Here is a 15,628-nt window from a genome sequence, read left to right as displayed (position 1 = left end):
TCATCTATTTGTAGCAGGAAACACGGCTTTAGAGCAATGGTCATTCCAGTAGCTCTCCCACTCCTCAGCCCAAACGCCCTTTTCGGGCTGCTCCCAACCAAAGATTATCCTCGGGCAATGACTCTGGCGTGCTCTAGGGAGTTCGGCTCGGTTACATGCTGTCCTCCCCGCACTTTTACCCCATGCTTCGTCTCGTCCCATGCAAGCACATCTTATCAGATCGCTCGCCTGGCAGAGGATATGTCCCCTCGTCGCCATGCTTTGGAGTTGCAACCTCGCCATGCTGTTTTGACGGTACAGGAACCTGTATAACCTCCCCCTCTGGACCCTAGGAATGCAAGAATAATCGCGGATGAGATAACCTTTCTCACAAACCCCAGATTCCCGATAATAGGCTACAGCCATGGAGGAGACTAAGCAAGTGGTGGTCTCGAAGGACATATATCACGGGTTACCTACATACCCAGAAACGCCCGAACTCACAGGCCTTACAGCCATCATCACCGGCGCCAACGGGATATCTGGTTACCATATGCTGAAAGTCCTAGCGGCAGCACCGACCAGATGGAAGAAGATATACTGTCTCTCACGACGTCCCCCACCAGACTATTTCTTCTCAGACCTAGGTGAAGGCGCAAGCCGAGTCGAGCATGTCTGTGCCGACTTCCTCTCCAAGCCGGAGGAGATAGCGAGCAACCTCCAGAAGATATCTCAAGCGTAAGTTCGTCTGCCCCTGACCCGACCTGGCCCGCTATGGGCTACAATTCACTGCATGCATTCTTTGATACTCATGCCTTTCCCCACCAGCGACTACGTCTTCTTCTTTTCCTACATGCAGCCGTCGCAAAAGGGCAATATCCTAGGCATGTGGTCCAACGCAGACGCTCTGGCCGAGACCAATGGTAAGTTCTCACTCGTCAACCCCTCTAAGAACAGCTGAAGCATACACCATCTCACACACGAGCAGCCGCCTTATTACGCAACTTTCTCGGCGCTCTTGAACTCGCATCTCTCAAGCCTCGCCGCGTCCTTCTCCAGACGGGCGCCAAACAATACGGCTTCCACATGGGCCCGGCAACCAGCCCATCCTTCGAATCCGACCCACGCGTCCTCCTGGAGAACAACTTCTACTATCCGCAAGAGGACCTACTCTTCGACTACTGCCGCCGTAACTCCGCACAATGGAACGTCGTTCGACCGTCGTACATTATCGGCGCGGTGAGAGACAACCTGCTGAACCATATGGTCGGACTATCCGTCTACGGCGCTGTGCAAGCACACTTAAACCGACCTCTCGCTTTCCCAGGTGATTACGTCGCTTGGGACAGAGAATATTGTCAAAGCACGGCCATGCTGAATGCGTATCTGGAGGAATGGGCTGTTCTGAGCCCGAACACAGGCAACGAAGCGTTCAATGCTCAGGACGGTCTGGCGTTTACGTGGGGTCGCTTCTGGCCGTACCTGGCGAAGTGGTACGGGACCACGTTCGAGCCACCCGAGATGGATGAGAGTAAGTACCGCGTCTATGTCTCGAGACATGATCAGAATCCGAGAGGGTGAGTCCTACCTTCTTTCTGAAATTGCTTCGGGATAGCGAGATGACGTTAATGATTTAGCTATGGTCCACCCGGCACCACACGCTCGACTTTCTCCCTCCTCGAATGGTCAGAAGCACCGGAAGTGGTGGATGCGTGGAGTGAGCTGGCGAAGAAGCATGGCCTGCTGCTTGACCCGTTCAAGGACCGAGCACAAATCTTCGGAATGACGGATTCGGCAGTCATTGGCGGCTGGGCTCTTTCTCTGAGCATGCGCAAGGCCAGGAAGATGGGCTGGTTAGGAAATGTAGACTCCTTTGAGTCGGCGTTTTATTGCTTGAAGGATCTGGCAAGGCTGAGGGTTGCAGCACCACTTGCTCAGGAGAAATTTGAGGAGCAGATCTAAACAGGCCATCGAGACGCGCAAGTCATTATGATGCAGAATGTCGGAAATAGTTAAAGATAGTATATACATTGAGCTTTTGGCAAGAGCCGCCCATCGATCGATTGTGAGTATCTCGACTTTATACATCGCAGTTGGAAATACCGTTGAAATACCAAAGGTGGTCCGTCACCGTGCCACCTAGTTGGCCTTGGTTGCCCTGCAAATCGATCACGCCGCTGCTGACTTGGACGTCATTTGCAGTGACGGAAGCAAGAGCGGGCGAGGTAATCCAGTATTCCGGTGAGACATGGGCATATCCCAGCGGATAGCCAGGTAGCTTTGGCACAATATCATTGGCATGTGTGACTCGAAAGTTACCGCCTGCTTGAGCAGTGATGAAGTTGGCGAGCGGCGTGTTGCCGACCATGGGAGAGCCGTAAGTATACTAGACTATGGTCAGTCACGTCTGATCGGGGATGCAGAGGGCAGCCTACCAGTGCAATGTTGTACCCCGAATTTCTCAGGTCGGCAGCAGCGAGCGTCGCTACAGCAGCACCGAGGCTGTGTCCTGTGGCAACGATGTTGTAGGAAGGATTCGCAGTCTTGGCACCATCAATTGCCCCTTGGACAATCGCCTTTGCGCTGTTCCAAGAGTCAAGGAAGCCGGAGTGAGCCTGGCACCCAGAGCAGATGGACCATGTCTTCATTCCCAAGTCCAGATTCGAGATCCAGTTCTGGATCGAGACGCTTCCGCGGAAAGAGACGACAATCAGTTGATTCGTATGATCAAGCGCCACGAAGCCTTGTGTGTCGCCGGATCCAACACTGTGAAAAATGCCTGTGTTAGCATGGTAGGTTTTGCAGCTGGGCAGGGAAGATGGTGTCAAAGGACGAAACAGTACTTTTCAAATTCAAGGATGGACTGCGCGCCAGCACTCTGGACTAGAGGACAATTTCCTGCACTGCAGGTGATGGCAGTGCTTGAATCTGGAATGTTGTTTGCCGGGCAGTATGCCGCGGCCGAATATTGTTCAAAGAATGATAACTGGTCGAGCAGTTCTTGGGAGATTGCTGGAGATTCAAGTATCAGTCCGCTTGTTGTCGGACGAGAGGGATTTGCGACATACCTCTTTTGTCAAGTGCCACTGGCAAGGCCTGTACAGCGGTGAATAGAATAAAAGCATAAGCGATGAGGATCCGAAGCAGAGACATGTTGAACAGCAAAAAAGGTCAAATGGAATAGTAGCAGTAAATGAGCGTAAGGTGCACGTCAAGAAGCAGATGAATGTCCAGTCACAATCATGAGACCGGGAATGTATGAGACTCTGGGACAGCCCGGCGGCTGATGAAGTATTTGAAGCCTCCGTCCCCCATAACAGATACATTCCGAGTTCGTGCTTTCTCTCTAGTGTTCAAGGAATACCCTGCTGTGGACTCCATGTTCCCCGCGATCTTTGAGCTAGATGGCTGCAGCCAAATCCCTGAGCGGGAGCTGGCACATGGCATAGATACCCCTTCTGGTCAAAGGCTGTCAATAGGCAGCAGAGGTGCAATTTCAGGGACATCAACAATTCAAGTAGTCATGTTCTCGGGCAGAAGCCACAGCCAGATGGAGAAACTGCACCGTTAAGAAGCCATGTGATGGTGAGTTGTGCCTCGGCCAACGGGGATCGCGAGGTACCATGTCTGCCCAGAAGACCTGAATCAAGCTGATGCATGGTGTTGATGGTGTTGATGAACGACGCGTCAACGACAAAATGGAAGGCGCGAAATGAAATGAGCTGCGGAGATTTCACAGCCAATCAAATACTCCAGGACGTTAGTGTCACTAAACTGAAGCCATACCATTTCTGGAACTAGCTTGGAGCTTATTTTTCCCAGCATCTGTGGTGGATTTTGCCTCGATCACGCTCGCTGCATCTGCAGAAACCGGGGCAACTTCCGACCAGCCTTGGTTATTACTGCTCGTTCTCCGTCTTCAGGCTGCACACTGTAAGCCTGACAATATCTGCGTCGGCTGCCTCGAACTATCATACTCACTGATGATGACCAAATGACCCTACAGTCGGCACATGATTTGAAATCCTGCAGAACATGTACCCTTGTCCTACTCGGAGTACAATCCAAAATAGGTCTGATGCATCACGGACGGGTGTCCTCCTGACTCTGATCAGCAACCACCATTTATGCTATCGACAACGGCTGATCACCCTGCCGAAGACAGAATATGCAGGAAAAGGTCAGTCTTCGAGTGCCTCGGCTGACCCTCACAATTTGGACGTCGAGCCAGACGATGCCTTCCGAGCATATGAAAAGATACCGTTGCTCTTGTCCTTCAACCTCTCTGCAGTTAGCAAATATGGCCTCGGCAACCCGTGTCTTCTGCTCAAGTCATCCGTTTCGCCGCCCGATTTGACCAGCTCCGCCAACGCTTTCGAACAACCCAAGATCCGGGGCATGCCATGACCAGTGAATCCGGCCGTAACGAATACTCCTGGCTGACCTGGCATTTGCCCAACGAAGGGCATAGAATCGGTCGACCAACCCATGATGCCGGACCAGATGTCGGTGATGCGAGCCTGGGAGTCTTCCCAGCCATTGAACATCCTTTGCATATATCCAGTGAAGTATTCTTGCACATCAGGGATGAGTTGAGAGTCGTCGGTATTTGCATACCAGTACGACTCCTTTTCCACGGCGCACCGATCCGCGCCGCCAACCACGATGCTGCCATCGGTCTTAGAGATGAGGTAGTCGAAGTGCTCTGGGTTGAATCGTATGGCATACGAGTTGTTCAGATGTGGTGCTCTGGGCCTAGAGTCCTCTGGTACTGCGATCCGGCACACCACGCCTCTTACAGGAATGACTTTGTCTCTAAATTCGGGAAACAACGCGCCCGTGTATGCGTTGGATGCCACAATGATCTTCTTCGCCAGGATGGTGCCTCGGTCGGTCGTCACCACGTGTCTTCCACCAGGCCCGTTGCGAGAAATTTTCTGAACCGGCGTATTTGTCTGCAAGTTGGCGCCCATTTCTATGCTGCGTCGCAGAAGATGGTTCACCAGTTTATACGGCCATACTGAACCAGCGGTAAATGAAAGCGCGGCTTTGGCTCCTTTGACCCCGGAGACTTGTTCTGCTCGCTTTGGGTCGACGATAACGTGAAGGTCGTCAGGAAAGGAAAAGCCTTTAGACCTCATCTCGTTGTGAGTTTGAAGTACCATGTCCGCCGTCTGCTGATCGGTGAAGACATCGATAGCCCTCGTCAGCTCGAAGTCACAATCTATGTTTTCTGACTCGACCAGCCGCTTCACGTCCAGCACCTGCTGGATCTCGAACTTGATCAACTCATCAGCAATCTGAGCCCCATACTTTCGGTAATTCTCAGCAGCAGAGTAATATGTGTCCGGTTTCAGGTGTCCTCCATTTCGTCCCGTAGCCCCTGAGCACACTTGACGAGCCTCCAAGATGACCGTCAATGGAGGTTTTCCGTCATTGTTGTCGTCTGCCAAAAGAAAATACGCCGCTGCGGAACCCGAGTAGCCGGAGCCGATGATCACCACATCCGCTTCTTGAGGCAGGGTCTCGGTCGTTCTGTGGTTTGCCAAATCCGCTGCTGCCGAAAGCCAGAAAGATGTCATGGGTTGAGAATGAGGGAACGCCATTTTCCTTAGACGAGTTCTGACTGACTGTCGTACAGGCACAATATGCCTAATATGCCTCGGCCACTAGGTCGTGTAAGGACTCGGGGGTCAAAGTATCGGATCTTGTTTCAATCAAAAAGTAGGTCAGGGAAACAGTGATAGAGACAAGTGAACATTCGGGCAGGCTCATCGACTGGCACAACTGTGCGACCAACGCTGTTCTCCATATCATCCATTATTCTTGTTTCCAAGTCCAATCAGACACAGATGCGCCGGACAGACTACTGATCACTAGCCTAGACCATCGACTATACATGACCTGCAATACCCCGTTACATGGAAGATTCTCGTACATATTCAATTCCTCAGTTGCTAACTACCGCTCGCCAGCATTCGTGCAGGTCCCCAGGCTCCTTGTCAAAACGGGCTTCTCCGAGAAATGCAAGCTCTTTGAAGCTAGCTACGGTCAGGCCGCTCTAGGCGATATCCCAGCAAGGCTAGGGCATGCTAGTATCGCACGGTTGTCGAGTCGAGCACAATTATTTCGTTGCCCACGGGCAGTATATCATACCGTTTCCGATGTCTTGACGACACAGTCAACGAATACGTCGGGCTGACTCAAAAAAGGCGAATGTCCGGAACTGCAAGTGAACTCTTGCACATCGACACCACAATTCTCGACCATCATCTTCTGCAAGCCGAGCGGCAGAGCTTGATCACTTTCGCAGAACAGGTAAGAGACCGGAATATCCTTGTATGCGACCTGCGTTAAGGGATTGTACTGGGTAATCGTCCCCCGCGGCTTCAGTTGCGAAGCCCAATGCCTTTGCTCGTCAGGAGACAGGTCCTGGTAGAACACTTGTGCCGGGGTCATTGGATTGCATTCACGTGGCCGTTAGCATTCAGCCTTTCCAAACAGCCTTTGGCCCAGGAGCTGTGCTACCTTACCTCTGCCTTGATGAATGGTGCCAGTTACCCTCCCAACGCGGTGCAAAGATGATGTCCCAGAGGCAGAATGAACGAGCAGGCATAGAATAGGCGAATAATTCCGCCTTTCTGGCCCTTGTTCTGCCGTTCTACTTTGCCCAATCCAGCGGCCGCTTGCGTGCCGACGACACCGCCGTACGAGTGCATGACCAGAACCACATCCTGGCCCTGGTCGATAAGAAGCTCAAGCTCACCGCGGATGAACTCTGCATCGTCGTACATTGTCTTCGTAGGAGGCACTGCCCCCGTGGAGGGTTATTGTGGACATGAAACGGTATATCCTCGAGCTTCAAGTCTTGACTTGACCGGTTCGAAGAATGCTGGGCTGTGCCACGATCCGTGAAGCATGTATATGACTGGCTTCGAGGGCATCTTCGAGTCTGGAGTGTGCTCGGTTCGCAATGCAAGCTCGCCTGGCCGAAGATCTCAGCGGCCACCTCGGTACTGAATCGGTTGTCCGACTTTGATATATTTTGCCTTTCGACTTACAATTGTGTTGACCGAATTGCTTAGAAGATACCGAGAGCCTCCCAAGTGACGATAACCTCTGGCTCTGCGGTGCTTCTTCCTAGAGTATTTGAGTGGTGATCGAAGCTCGTTCATGAGCGTCGTTGTTGCACACCGACTGTCAAGTGAGCACGCGGGTTCAGCTCTTGCCCTTCTTTAGGCCACCCAAGGACCCTTTTCGTTCATCACGAGGCAGCCCTTCTTCATTTCGTAGTTAGTCATTCATCGTACTTTCTGAGCTCAGATGCAATCAACCTTCCCGACAATCGTTGAATACTGTACTGGTCTCCCTGAAGGTCATCATCCAGATGGAACGCTCGCTGACGTAAGTCTACACGAGCAGTTCCCGTTGAGAGCAGTTCCGGTTGGGCCTGCAAGGGCGTTGTCGACAACACGAATGGTAAGCCGACTTTATTGTGATAATGGCTGTCGAACCTCACATCAGCTGATTCCTGCCTGTTTGGTCACGACTCGGTGTACTCTTTGACCCCTTCATGGCTGGAAGGAGCAGCCATGTGCACGATGGAGACAGTTGCTCCTCCATCATCTAGGACGAGCTGACAATGGATGCCATTTAAGAAGTCAAGGCTGCCCTTCGTCTCTCCTCTCCGCTTCGACACAAGCCTTTTCACAGAATATTTGAGCATCTAGATAGCAGTCATGGCAACACAGACCGTCTTGAACGGAGGCAATGGAGCCGGTGGAGACTCTCGACCTTGGGCGGACTCAGTGTCGTCGATTCGTCTGCCTTCCACCTTCACAATCCAACCACAAGATGAGAGGCTCAAACGGTCTTCCAAGCCAGGTCAGTCCTTGGATACACCAGCGGCCTCTCCGAGTACAACGATTCCACCACTCAGCGTACTTTCTAATTTCACCGGTACATTCCATGGGACAGGCTTCAACACCATATTCCGACCAAATAACGGAACGAGTAGTAACACTACCTTTCCCATCCCGGTGTCTCCGGCCCCACCGGCAGTACCAAACGACAATACGTTAGAGCAAAATTTGACCCAAGAGACTCTGGCCTTCGCCCAGTCTCTCGGGAATGTTCCGAACCGTGGTTCTGGCACACAAGGCGATATTTTCCTTAACGGCGTACCCTACGCCCAAACCATCAACGATGTAACAAATACCGCCACTGGCAAGGCAGATGGTACTCCTTCTGGTATCCATTTTGAGCCAGGACTGTGGATGCACATCCCGGCTACCACTTCCGATCCCATTGTTCCCGAGTCGCTGAACCGTATGGGCTCAATCCCTCATGGCACCACGATTAACGCTCAATGTCCCGACCCGACTTCTACGGTCGGCACCGTCGAGGGACCACCGAAGATTCCACCGGTTGATATAACACCAACCATCATCGCGACGGGACAGTTGTTCACCTTCCCCTCTCAAACGGCCACCAGCACTGAGACTGCCCGCTTGCCACAAGACCTAGCCAAGTTCATCACGGCGGGCACTATCACCCAGGCTATACTAACCGATCCGGCCACCGTTCTACGTAATGCTATCGTGGGTCAGAATATTACCAAGACCATCTTCTTCACTGTCGCAACTACTCCAGCGTCACCTGAACTAGGCGGCGGCACTGCTAATACCGGTTTCCTAAGTGGAGCTACCACTGGGATAAACACTGGTCCTAATGCCCAAGCGACCACCATGACAGCGACCTTCTGGATCGAGACCGTGCAATACCAGCTCGAAGTCCCAGCTTGGAAACCAGGCCATCCCGCTATAATCATCCAGGCGCCAGTTCCGAAGGGAAATACCAGTGGCGTCCCCACGCCAACGTTCCTGGTCCATCCGCCGTGTGAAATTTCGAAACCCCAGACAATCACGGTTTCGGCGACTCAAATTCAGTACTCACAGCTTGTCAATCTTGTGTTTGCTGGGTTGATCTGGCCGCATTCCTCTCACGCTACGTTGGTGCCTCTGGATCCGGTGCCTGTCCCGGCCTCGGCGTTCGGTAATGTGAAGGAAGTGGCCGTTAATGATTAAGATGAGGTTATGGTATGCCCACTGTACTCCACTGCCAGTAGATCGGCAGAGCCCCTGCCCATGGTAGTCATTGTGACAAATGGGTTTGGTCGACTAGGATGGGTATATTGGGCAGACCTTAGTCCGGACTGGTCAGAGTGCATGGAAAAGTAAAGTTTATGACCTTAGCAAGAAGAAGCTTTTGGAGACAACGGAGACATTACGAACAATACATGCCCTTATAGATTATTTCTACTGTAGCATTTTCAGACGTGGTGAAGTTGTCCAGGCGTGCCCGGTTAGGAGGAAGACGGAGGAAGAAGGCCTGGAGGCCAAGACCCGCTCACGTGCTGATAAGTTATCGGCAATTCCGGAACAACTTCGCGATGAGAATTTTGAGAAAAGTTGGAGTTGAGACAAATACGGTGATACTCTTGCGATCGCTAATACAAGAAAGTCCCCGTGAAACTGCCCTGACATCTACTCGCACTTAATACTACATTGTCGAAATGTCGAAACGAACGGCAGATGACCGGGACGACCTGGACGCCCTGAAGGCGGGCCAGCGACCAGACGCAGGAGCCAATGGCGAGGCCACACTTGATTTTGAAGATGAGTTTGAAGACGAGTTCGAGTCGGAGGACGAGATCATGGAGGCTGGCGTCGACGGTCGTCCAGATGCAGAAAGAGAAGCAGAACAGTCACAAGACGCTATGGACGTGGACACAAACGATCAGACATTCATACCAGGACGGTCGATACTACAACCTGGAATGACCTTGAGCCCCGACCCTTCTACCTACGAGATGCTTCATACTATGTCCACGGCGTGGCCTTGTCTGTCATTTGACATTGTACGAGACAATCTGGGCGATCAAAGAAAACAGTATCCTCGAACACTGTACGCGGTTGCAGGAACCCAAGCCGAGTCATCAAGAGCAAAGGAAAATGAGTTGTACATCTTGCGGTTGAGCAGCCTGTCGAAGATGGATCGAGGCCACACATCAGATTCCGACAGCGACGATGACGACTCTGACGACGAGGGCTCTTCTGACCCCGTTCTTGAGTCACGATCGATACCCTTACCCAGTACGACGAACAGAATACGGTCCTTTCAACCTGCAGAGGCCTCCACTGATGTGACGCAAATACCACAGACGTTAACGGCAACGACCCTTGAAAATGGTCAAGTTCTCATCCACGACGTCTCGCCCTACCTACAATCACTGTCAAACCCCGGCTCTACGATTCCGACCGCCGCCTCCAAGCCACTCAGCACTCTGCGGATGCACAAGACCGAGGGCTATGCGCTTGACTGGGCACCTAGGTCTCTACACCCCAATGGTCGGCTGCTGACGGGTGACAATGCTGGCCAAATCTTTAGCACACAACGGACGGACGGTGGTGGCTGGGTGACAGATACGAGACCGTTTGTCGGGCACACAGATGCAGTGGAAGAACTGCAGTGGTCGCCCAACGAGAAATTCGTCTTTGCTTCTGCGAGCTCAGACGGCACGGTGAAGGTGTGGGATGTCCGAAGCAAGAGTCGAAAGCCGGCTGTGGACGTCAAGATCAGCAATACCGATGTCAATGTAATGTCATGGTCTCACCAGACCTTCCATCTGCTCGCCACAGGTGCAGATGATGGTCAATGGGCAGTCTGGGATCTGAGACAATGGAAGCCCCAGTCCGCTGGAAATTCACAAGTCAAGCCAAGCCCTGTTGCTGACTTCAACTTTCACAAACAGCCAATCACCTCTATTGAATGGCATCCTACGGATGACAGCGTGGTTGCCGTTGCTTGTGCGGACAACACGGCGACTCTTTGGGATTTGGCTGTCGAATTGGACGATGAGGAATACGGTAAAGAAGCAGGTCTAGGATTAGGGGAAGGTGCCGAGAAGGTGCCTCCGCAACTGCTCTTCATTCATCACGTCGAGGATGGGAAAGAGCTTCACTGGCATCCGCAAATGCCCGGCACAGTCATGGTCACGGGTGGAAGTGGCCTTGGGGTATTCAAGACAATCAGTGTTTGAGAAACGAAATTCCAAATCAGACTTGAGGATCTCAATTTATTGATGACTCTACAATTCTCTCATGCGAGAAATGCCGCTTGGTGTTCTTCACTTAGAAAAGGGATTCACTCACGACAATCGGATCGAGTCACCCGCCAACCGCACCTTCCACTCCAAAATACATGATGTTCGTCACCCTCAAGCTGATCCGCATATCTAGCGATGCTGCATGAACCACCGCCAACTGACACTCTTGTACCTGGATCAGTGCTCACCCCTTCGTTGAGCAACAAAAGTCGCCTGTAGTTGTCAGACTCTTCTGCTTAGCTGGTGTATCGGCCGAATCACCCCCATCGTCAGATCGTACCAGCATTCTCAACTGGTCACTGCCTTGCCAATCACTCCGCCGGGCATCAGATGGTGGTCCTTTTTTCATTCTGCTACCTCTGTGGACTCTTTGCCGACTTCGACTGGCCAAGCACAAAGCTTGGTTTTGTCGAGGCGCTTCACAGCCCCCGACAGCCTTAACCTTGTCGCAGCAGGCAACTGACCTCTCCTTAGTCGGGATACAGCAATATCTGTGCCCGGTCGCGATTGTCAGGAGATGCGCCTGGTTTCCAATCGCACACCGGGCAAGGTCAACCATGAGCAGGCGCCTTTACCAGACGGAGCCTGGGTCAGCGGCGATCGCCTGTTCTGACATACCATCACTCCATCTCCGAGACCAACTGGCCAAGAGGACACAGCAGCACGGAGCCGGACCAGGGCGTGCTGTTAGCCTTCAGTCTGATGGCAGGCACATTCAATTCTCGAGTACTGCAGACAGAGCGCCGTCCTGCTCGATATACTCGAAAGAATGGCGTCAACAGGTCAAACGAAGCACCAGTCTACATAGCCTGGCCGAAAAAAGCGACGACGGCGTCAGCACTGACACGACGAGCGTTCATGAAGTTCCAGACAAGCGAATATTTGTGCACACAGAGATCACCATATCCGAGCCTTTCGAGCTCGATGTACCGGCGAAGGAGCGCATGTTTCCCTGTAGAACCGCTTACGTTAGTGGGCCAGATGTGGAAAGTATCAGACACCCTCACGTTCTCAAACGACCAGCCTCTCAGTTGCGTTCCAACCATCCCACATCAGGTATCCCTTTGATGCGATCCGACAGTGGCTTCCACTCGGTACCACGTTCTTCATCATGGTCAACACATTCTTATCAACCTGGAAACTCTCAGTCGACTTCCGACGGCGACTCTCAGGATTGGATAACCACCTCCTCTTCGGCGTCTTCATCCCCGTCGTTGACCGCCTTGCCTGCATCCCGTCCGTCAAGCCGAGTATTTTTGGCGCCTCCTCAACCACAATCACCCTCTGACAAATCCAACGGCAAGCCTACTAGTAGCGACAAGATCCAATCCAACAGTCGACGCTCGAGGATGAGGCTCCGCATCCCCGACTTTCTGCGCCCCCTTGACGAGCCACAAGCGCCGATCCGCATCTACGATGTCCCCTTGCGCAGAGATCTGTTCTCCAAAGCTCAGCCGGGCAATGAGCACACGCGGACAACTAGCTCGAATGATGCCAGGGTGGCCGAGGCAGTCTGGTCCCAGCAGGCGATCAGGAGAGCCCATCAAGGGTATAGTAGTACTCCACGCGCGGATCTCCTCCGGTCGAACAGCTGTCCCGTCTTGCCGCCTTTTCGAGAGAGTTTGATCCGATCTCGTGATGGGGGCGGTCAGGATGACATTGAGATGAAGATTCAGATGGAGATCGGGGCCGGCGGATCTACTAGTTAGTAACGAGGTGTCTGGACGGGGGACAGATTCTCTTCCGAAGGGGATACTGACACTAGTATCAATGTACTATGATTGGCGCAAGTGTACAGCAACGAAATCTTTCATTCATTCATTCATTCATTCATTCATTCATCCTCATCCATTGATCGTCTAGAGGTACCTAAGGTACTTCACTCGCAAGCCTTGCTGGCTTGTCTGCTTCTACCGCGCATACGTTCATGAGGCTACCTACACATGCCCCAACTGAGTGCCAACCGGGATTGCACAGTCTCTTTCTCTTTTCTGATCAAAGGTTCTGCTCTTGAATCATCTCATCCACCCGTCTCGCCTCGGTCTGTATCTTTTCAATACTCGATCTAATCCTGCCCGGAATCTTCCTGACGCCTCCCTCCTTCAGACACGCCGTGTTCCCATTGATCCAGTACCAATCGGGCTGCGAGTACCGGATGTCCGAGGTCTCGCCCACCCAGTAATGTGTCATTTGCGCATAGGCCCGCTTAGGATCGTCTTTGTGCTCATACACGCCGCCGTTGATCCAGAACGGCATCTGGCCAAGCTGGTCCAGATGGAGCATGTGCGTCCCACAGATCTCGACCTTGCCTTTGCCTTTGCCCAGACTCTTGTCGTCGGTGATGGTGCCCATTGTGCCGGCGTACCACGGTTGGAAGAAGTACTCGACCCCACTAAGTTCCATGGCCAGCCAGAACGTCTCCTTGTCGCCGTAGAAGATCTTGTACGTCACTTCTTCGCGTACTGCTTTGGTATTCATCCAGGTTGCGAACATCAGGCCGAGGAGGACAGGTATTTTAGTCTTATCAAGGGCTACGACGCCGCTGTCCATCTCGTACCATGTCGCGCCTGCGTAGAAGAGCGATTCGGCAGTCAGATGGCGCGAGGGTCGGAGGCCGGCCGCTTTAATTTGATCTTTGACCCAGAAACGCCGATCGTCGGTCCCGCCAACTGCGGCCCTGTCGTGGAAGAAGAGCGTGCCTGTGCGTGCAAGGCCACTGTTCAATTCGAAGATCAGATCGGGGCTAGTGAGGAAGAGAGCATCTGCGTCGACAAGAATAGCTCGCTTGTGCGAGGACGCCAGTAGGGCAAAGGGTTTCATGGCCCAGCCACTGTCGATCAGGTCGTCGCGAGCGGAGGGGAAGCGCTCGAGAAGGTCGATGAAGGTGACTCCGGGTTTAAGGTCCCGCAAAAATGCGCGGTGCTCCGGTCGCAGATCTTGATCACCGGCGTAGGCGATTTCGATAGGTGTTGGGGATCGATGGACCCGCTGCAGACTCCTGATGAGGTGAGCTGCGAGGTGGAAGTTGTTGGACCCGGTGCATATCACGTAACCAACTTGTGATGTGAATATTGTGGTAGGTGGCGACCAAGGGGTATATATGGTCTCGTTTGTACCTTCAAGGAACGGGAACTGTGATACCAGTGCGTCTGAAAGAGATTGGCGCTCTTCCGGTGAGGGATAGTCAACGACAGCATGCGCCCATTGTGAGAATTGTTGAACGCGTTTTCCCATTTCACCCCATTGTGTGTTATTGACAGGAGTGTTGAGACCTTCAGCAAGATTGTGTTGGATCGGAGAACTGGTCCTGAAACTCGTAGTGACCTCTAGCCATGAAGGAATGGTGTTGAAGGCGAACCCGGTGTAGAGGAGTAGCGTGATCGCACATATTGTCAGAGTTGTCTGTAGAGACTTTCGGTCGCGGAGGAACGTTGACACCAGGGAAGAGTTCATGACGGCGGCGCCACGAAGAAGGACAGTGGGTTGTCGCGATTGTTGCGAAGCGTTTCTCTATCGAAAGCGACTTCAAAGTGAAATGCGCAGTCAAGGTGTGAGTATAGTGTCTTTCTTCGTTGCACCTTCCGCTCATAGGCGGTCGACAAGTGAAGTATACTTGCCTGCCGCACCAAGACTTTGTACGGACATTCTAGTAGGTGATGTTTGATCGATCTGGCTTCTAGCCTTTCACTTCCTCTCTAGCTGTGACACTCGGGAGGGATTCCGGGCGCAGGCTTGAGGGTCTTTGAAGTGCACAAGCCGTCTTCGATGGCTCCTAACCCAGAGACAAGTTATAGTAAGCAGTCGACAAGGGAGATCAGTAAAGCAAGCTCATATGCATCAACATTGTCTCCTTGTTAGCAAAAGCTGAGAATCTCCAGAGGTGAGGTGGTACGGTAGGCCCTCTTGCTGATGTAAATACCTGCAAGAAAGAGATCTCGGTGTAACACAAATGTGTCTTCACCACAATCTAGGGTGTCGAGGGTACGAAGAGAGAGTCGGTTCTTCAGAAAATGAAGACGTTGATCATCAACACTTCGTCCATGGACCGGGTACAGTTGATGCCCACAGTGACATCTTTTTGGGAAGTGGAAAACCATCCGGGCAACGTCACCGAGGTTTTCGACGACCTGGGCTGGAAATACGCTTTTCTTCTGGTCTGAAGCCTTTGCGTGCAATTTGGTCGCACGAGATCGATCCACGTAATGCACGTTGAAGGCGTACGTGGCCCTCGACCATCTGGGTTCGCGGGTGGAGTAACCGACTTAACCTGGCGCTGAGATAGCAGTACCAGCAACGATATGAGAAGGTTGTGGTACACCTGCGCAATATAAACAGGGTTTGTAAAGAACCCATGATGTTACCAAGGCTGCTACAGTGCTTGCGATATCACAGGCCATCTCTCAGCTACTTCGACCATAATACTGTATCTTGGTGTTGAAAACCAGCAGCGAGGAGAAAAACCCTCGACGACATCATGGTTGG

At 52.5% G+C, this 15,628-nt stretch overlaps 7 protein-coding genes across 7 annotated transcripts; 4 read left to right on the top strand and 3 right to left on the bottom strand.

Annotated features, from left to right (window-relative positions):
• The first annotated feature begins 33 nt into the window (after positions 1–33).
• Positions 34–2,032, top strand: PV05_01045 (uncharacterized protein). Its single transcript, XM_013465992.1, has 4 exons — positions 34–717; positions 808–902; positions 968–1,556; positions 1,617–2,032. Exons 1-4 carry the CDS (start codon positions 404–406, stop codon positions 1,939–1,941), a joined length of 1,323 nt encoding a protein of 440 aa, XP_013321446.1. The 5' UTR covers positions 34–403; the 3' UTR covers positions 1,942–2,032.
• Positions 2,033–2,059: 27 nt separating this feature from the next.
• Positions 2,060–3,132, bottom strand: PV05_01044 (uncharacterized protein; the record flags this gene model as incomplete). Its single annotated transcript, XM_013465991.1, has 4 exons — positions 2,060–2,365; positions 2,415–2,745; positions 2,823–2,991; positions 3,048–3,132. The coding sequence occupies 4 exons, from the start codon at positions 3,130–3,132 to the stop codon at positions 2,060–2,062; spliced, it is 891 nt and encodes a 296-aa protein (XP_013321445.1).
• Positions 3,133–4,187: 1,055 nt separating this feature from the next.
• On the bottom strand, positions 4,188–5,585 carry PV05_01043 (uncharacterized protein; the record flags this gene model as incomplete). Its single annotated transcript, XM_013465990.1, has 1 exon — positions 4,188–5,585. The coding sequence occupies one exon, from the start codon at positions 5,583–5,585 to the stop codon at positions 4,188–4,190; it is 1,398 nt and encodes a 465-aa protein (XP_013321444.1).
• Positions 5,586–7,718: 2,133 nt separating this feature from the next.
• Positions 7,719–9,065, top strand: PV05_01042 (uncharacterized protein; the record flags this gene model as incomplete). The annotated part of the gene is made up of 1 exon (XM_013465989.1): positions 7,719–9,065. One exon carries the CDS (start codon positions 7,719–7,721, stop codon positions 9,063–9,065), a length of 1,347 nt encoding a protein of 448 aa, XP_013321443.1.
• Positions 9,066–9,553: 488 nt separating this feature from the next.
• PV05_01041 (uncharacterized protein) lies at positions 9,554–11,080 on the top strand (the record flags this gene model as incomplete). The annotated part of the gene is made up of 1 exon (XM_013465988.1): positions 9,554–11,080. The coding sequence occupies one exon, from the start codon at positions 9,554–9,556 to the stop codon at positions 11,078–11,080; it is 1,527 nt and encodes a 508-aa protein (XP_013321442.1).
• A 623-nt stretch (positions 11,081–11,703) lies between these two features.
• Positions 11,704–12,855, top strand: PV05_01040 (uncharacterized protein; the record flags this gene model as incomplete). The annotated part of the gene is made up of 1 exon (XM_013465987.1): positions 11,704–12,855. The coding sequence occupies one exon, from the start codon at positions 11,704–11,706 to the stop codon at positions 12,853–12,855; it is 1,152 nt and encodes a 383-aa protein (XP_013321441.1).
• A 128-nt stretch (positions 12,856–12,983) lies between these two features.
• On the bottom strand, positions 12,984–14,701 carry PV05_01039 (uncharacterized protein). Its single transcript, XM_013465986.1, has one exon. It carries the CDS (start codon positions 14,597–14,599, stop codon positions 13,142–13,144), a length of 1,458 nt encoding a protein of 485 aa, XP_013321440.1. The 5' UTR covers positions 14,600–14,701; the 3' UTR covers positions 12,984–13,141.
• Positions 14,702–15,628: the final 927 nt, after the last annotated feature.

The sequence above is a fragment of the Exophiala xenobiotica genome (assembly GCF_000835505.1).
Source record: "Exophiala xenobiotica strain CBS 118157 unplaced genomic scaffold supercont1.1, whole genome shotgun sequence".
Lineage (NCBI taxonomy): Eukaryota > Fungi > Ascomycota > Eurotiomycetes > Chaetothyriales > Herpotrichiellaceae > Exophiala > Exophiala xenobiotica.
This window is presented reverse-complemented; position numbering and strand designations above follow the sequence as displayed.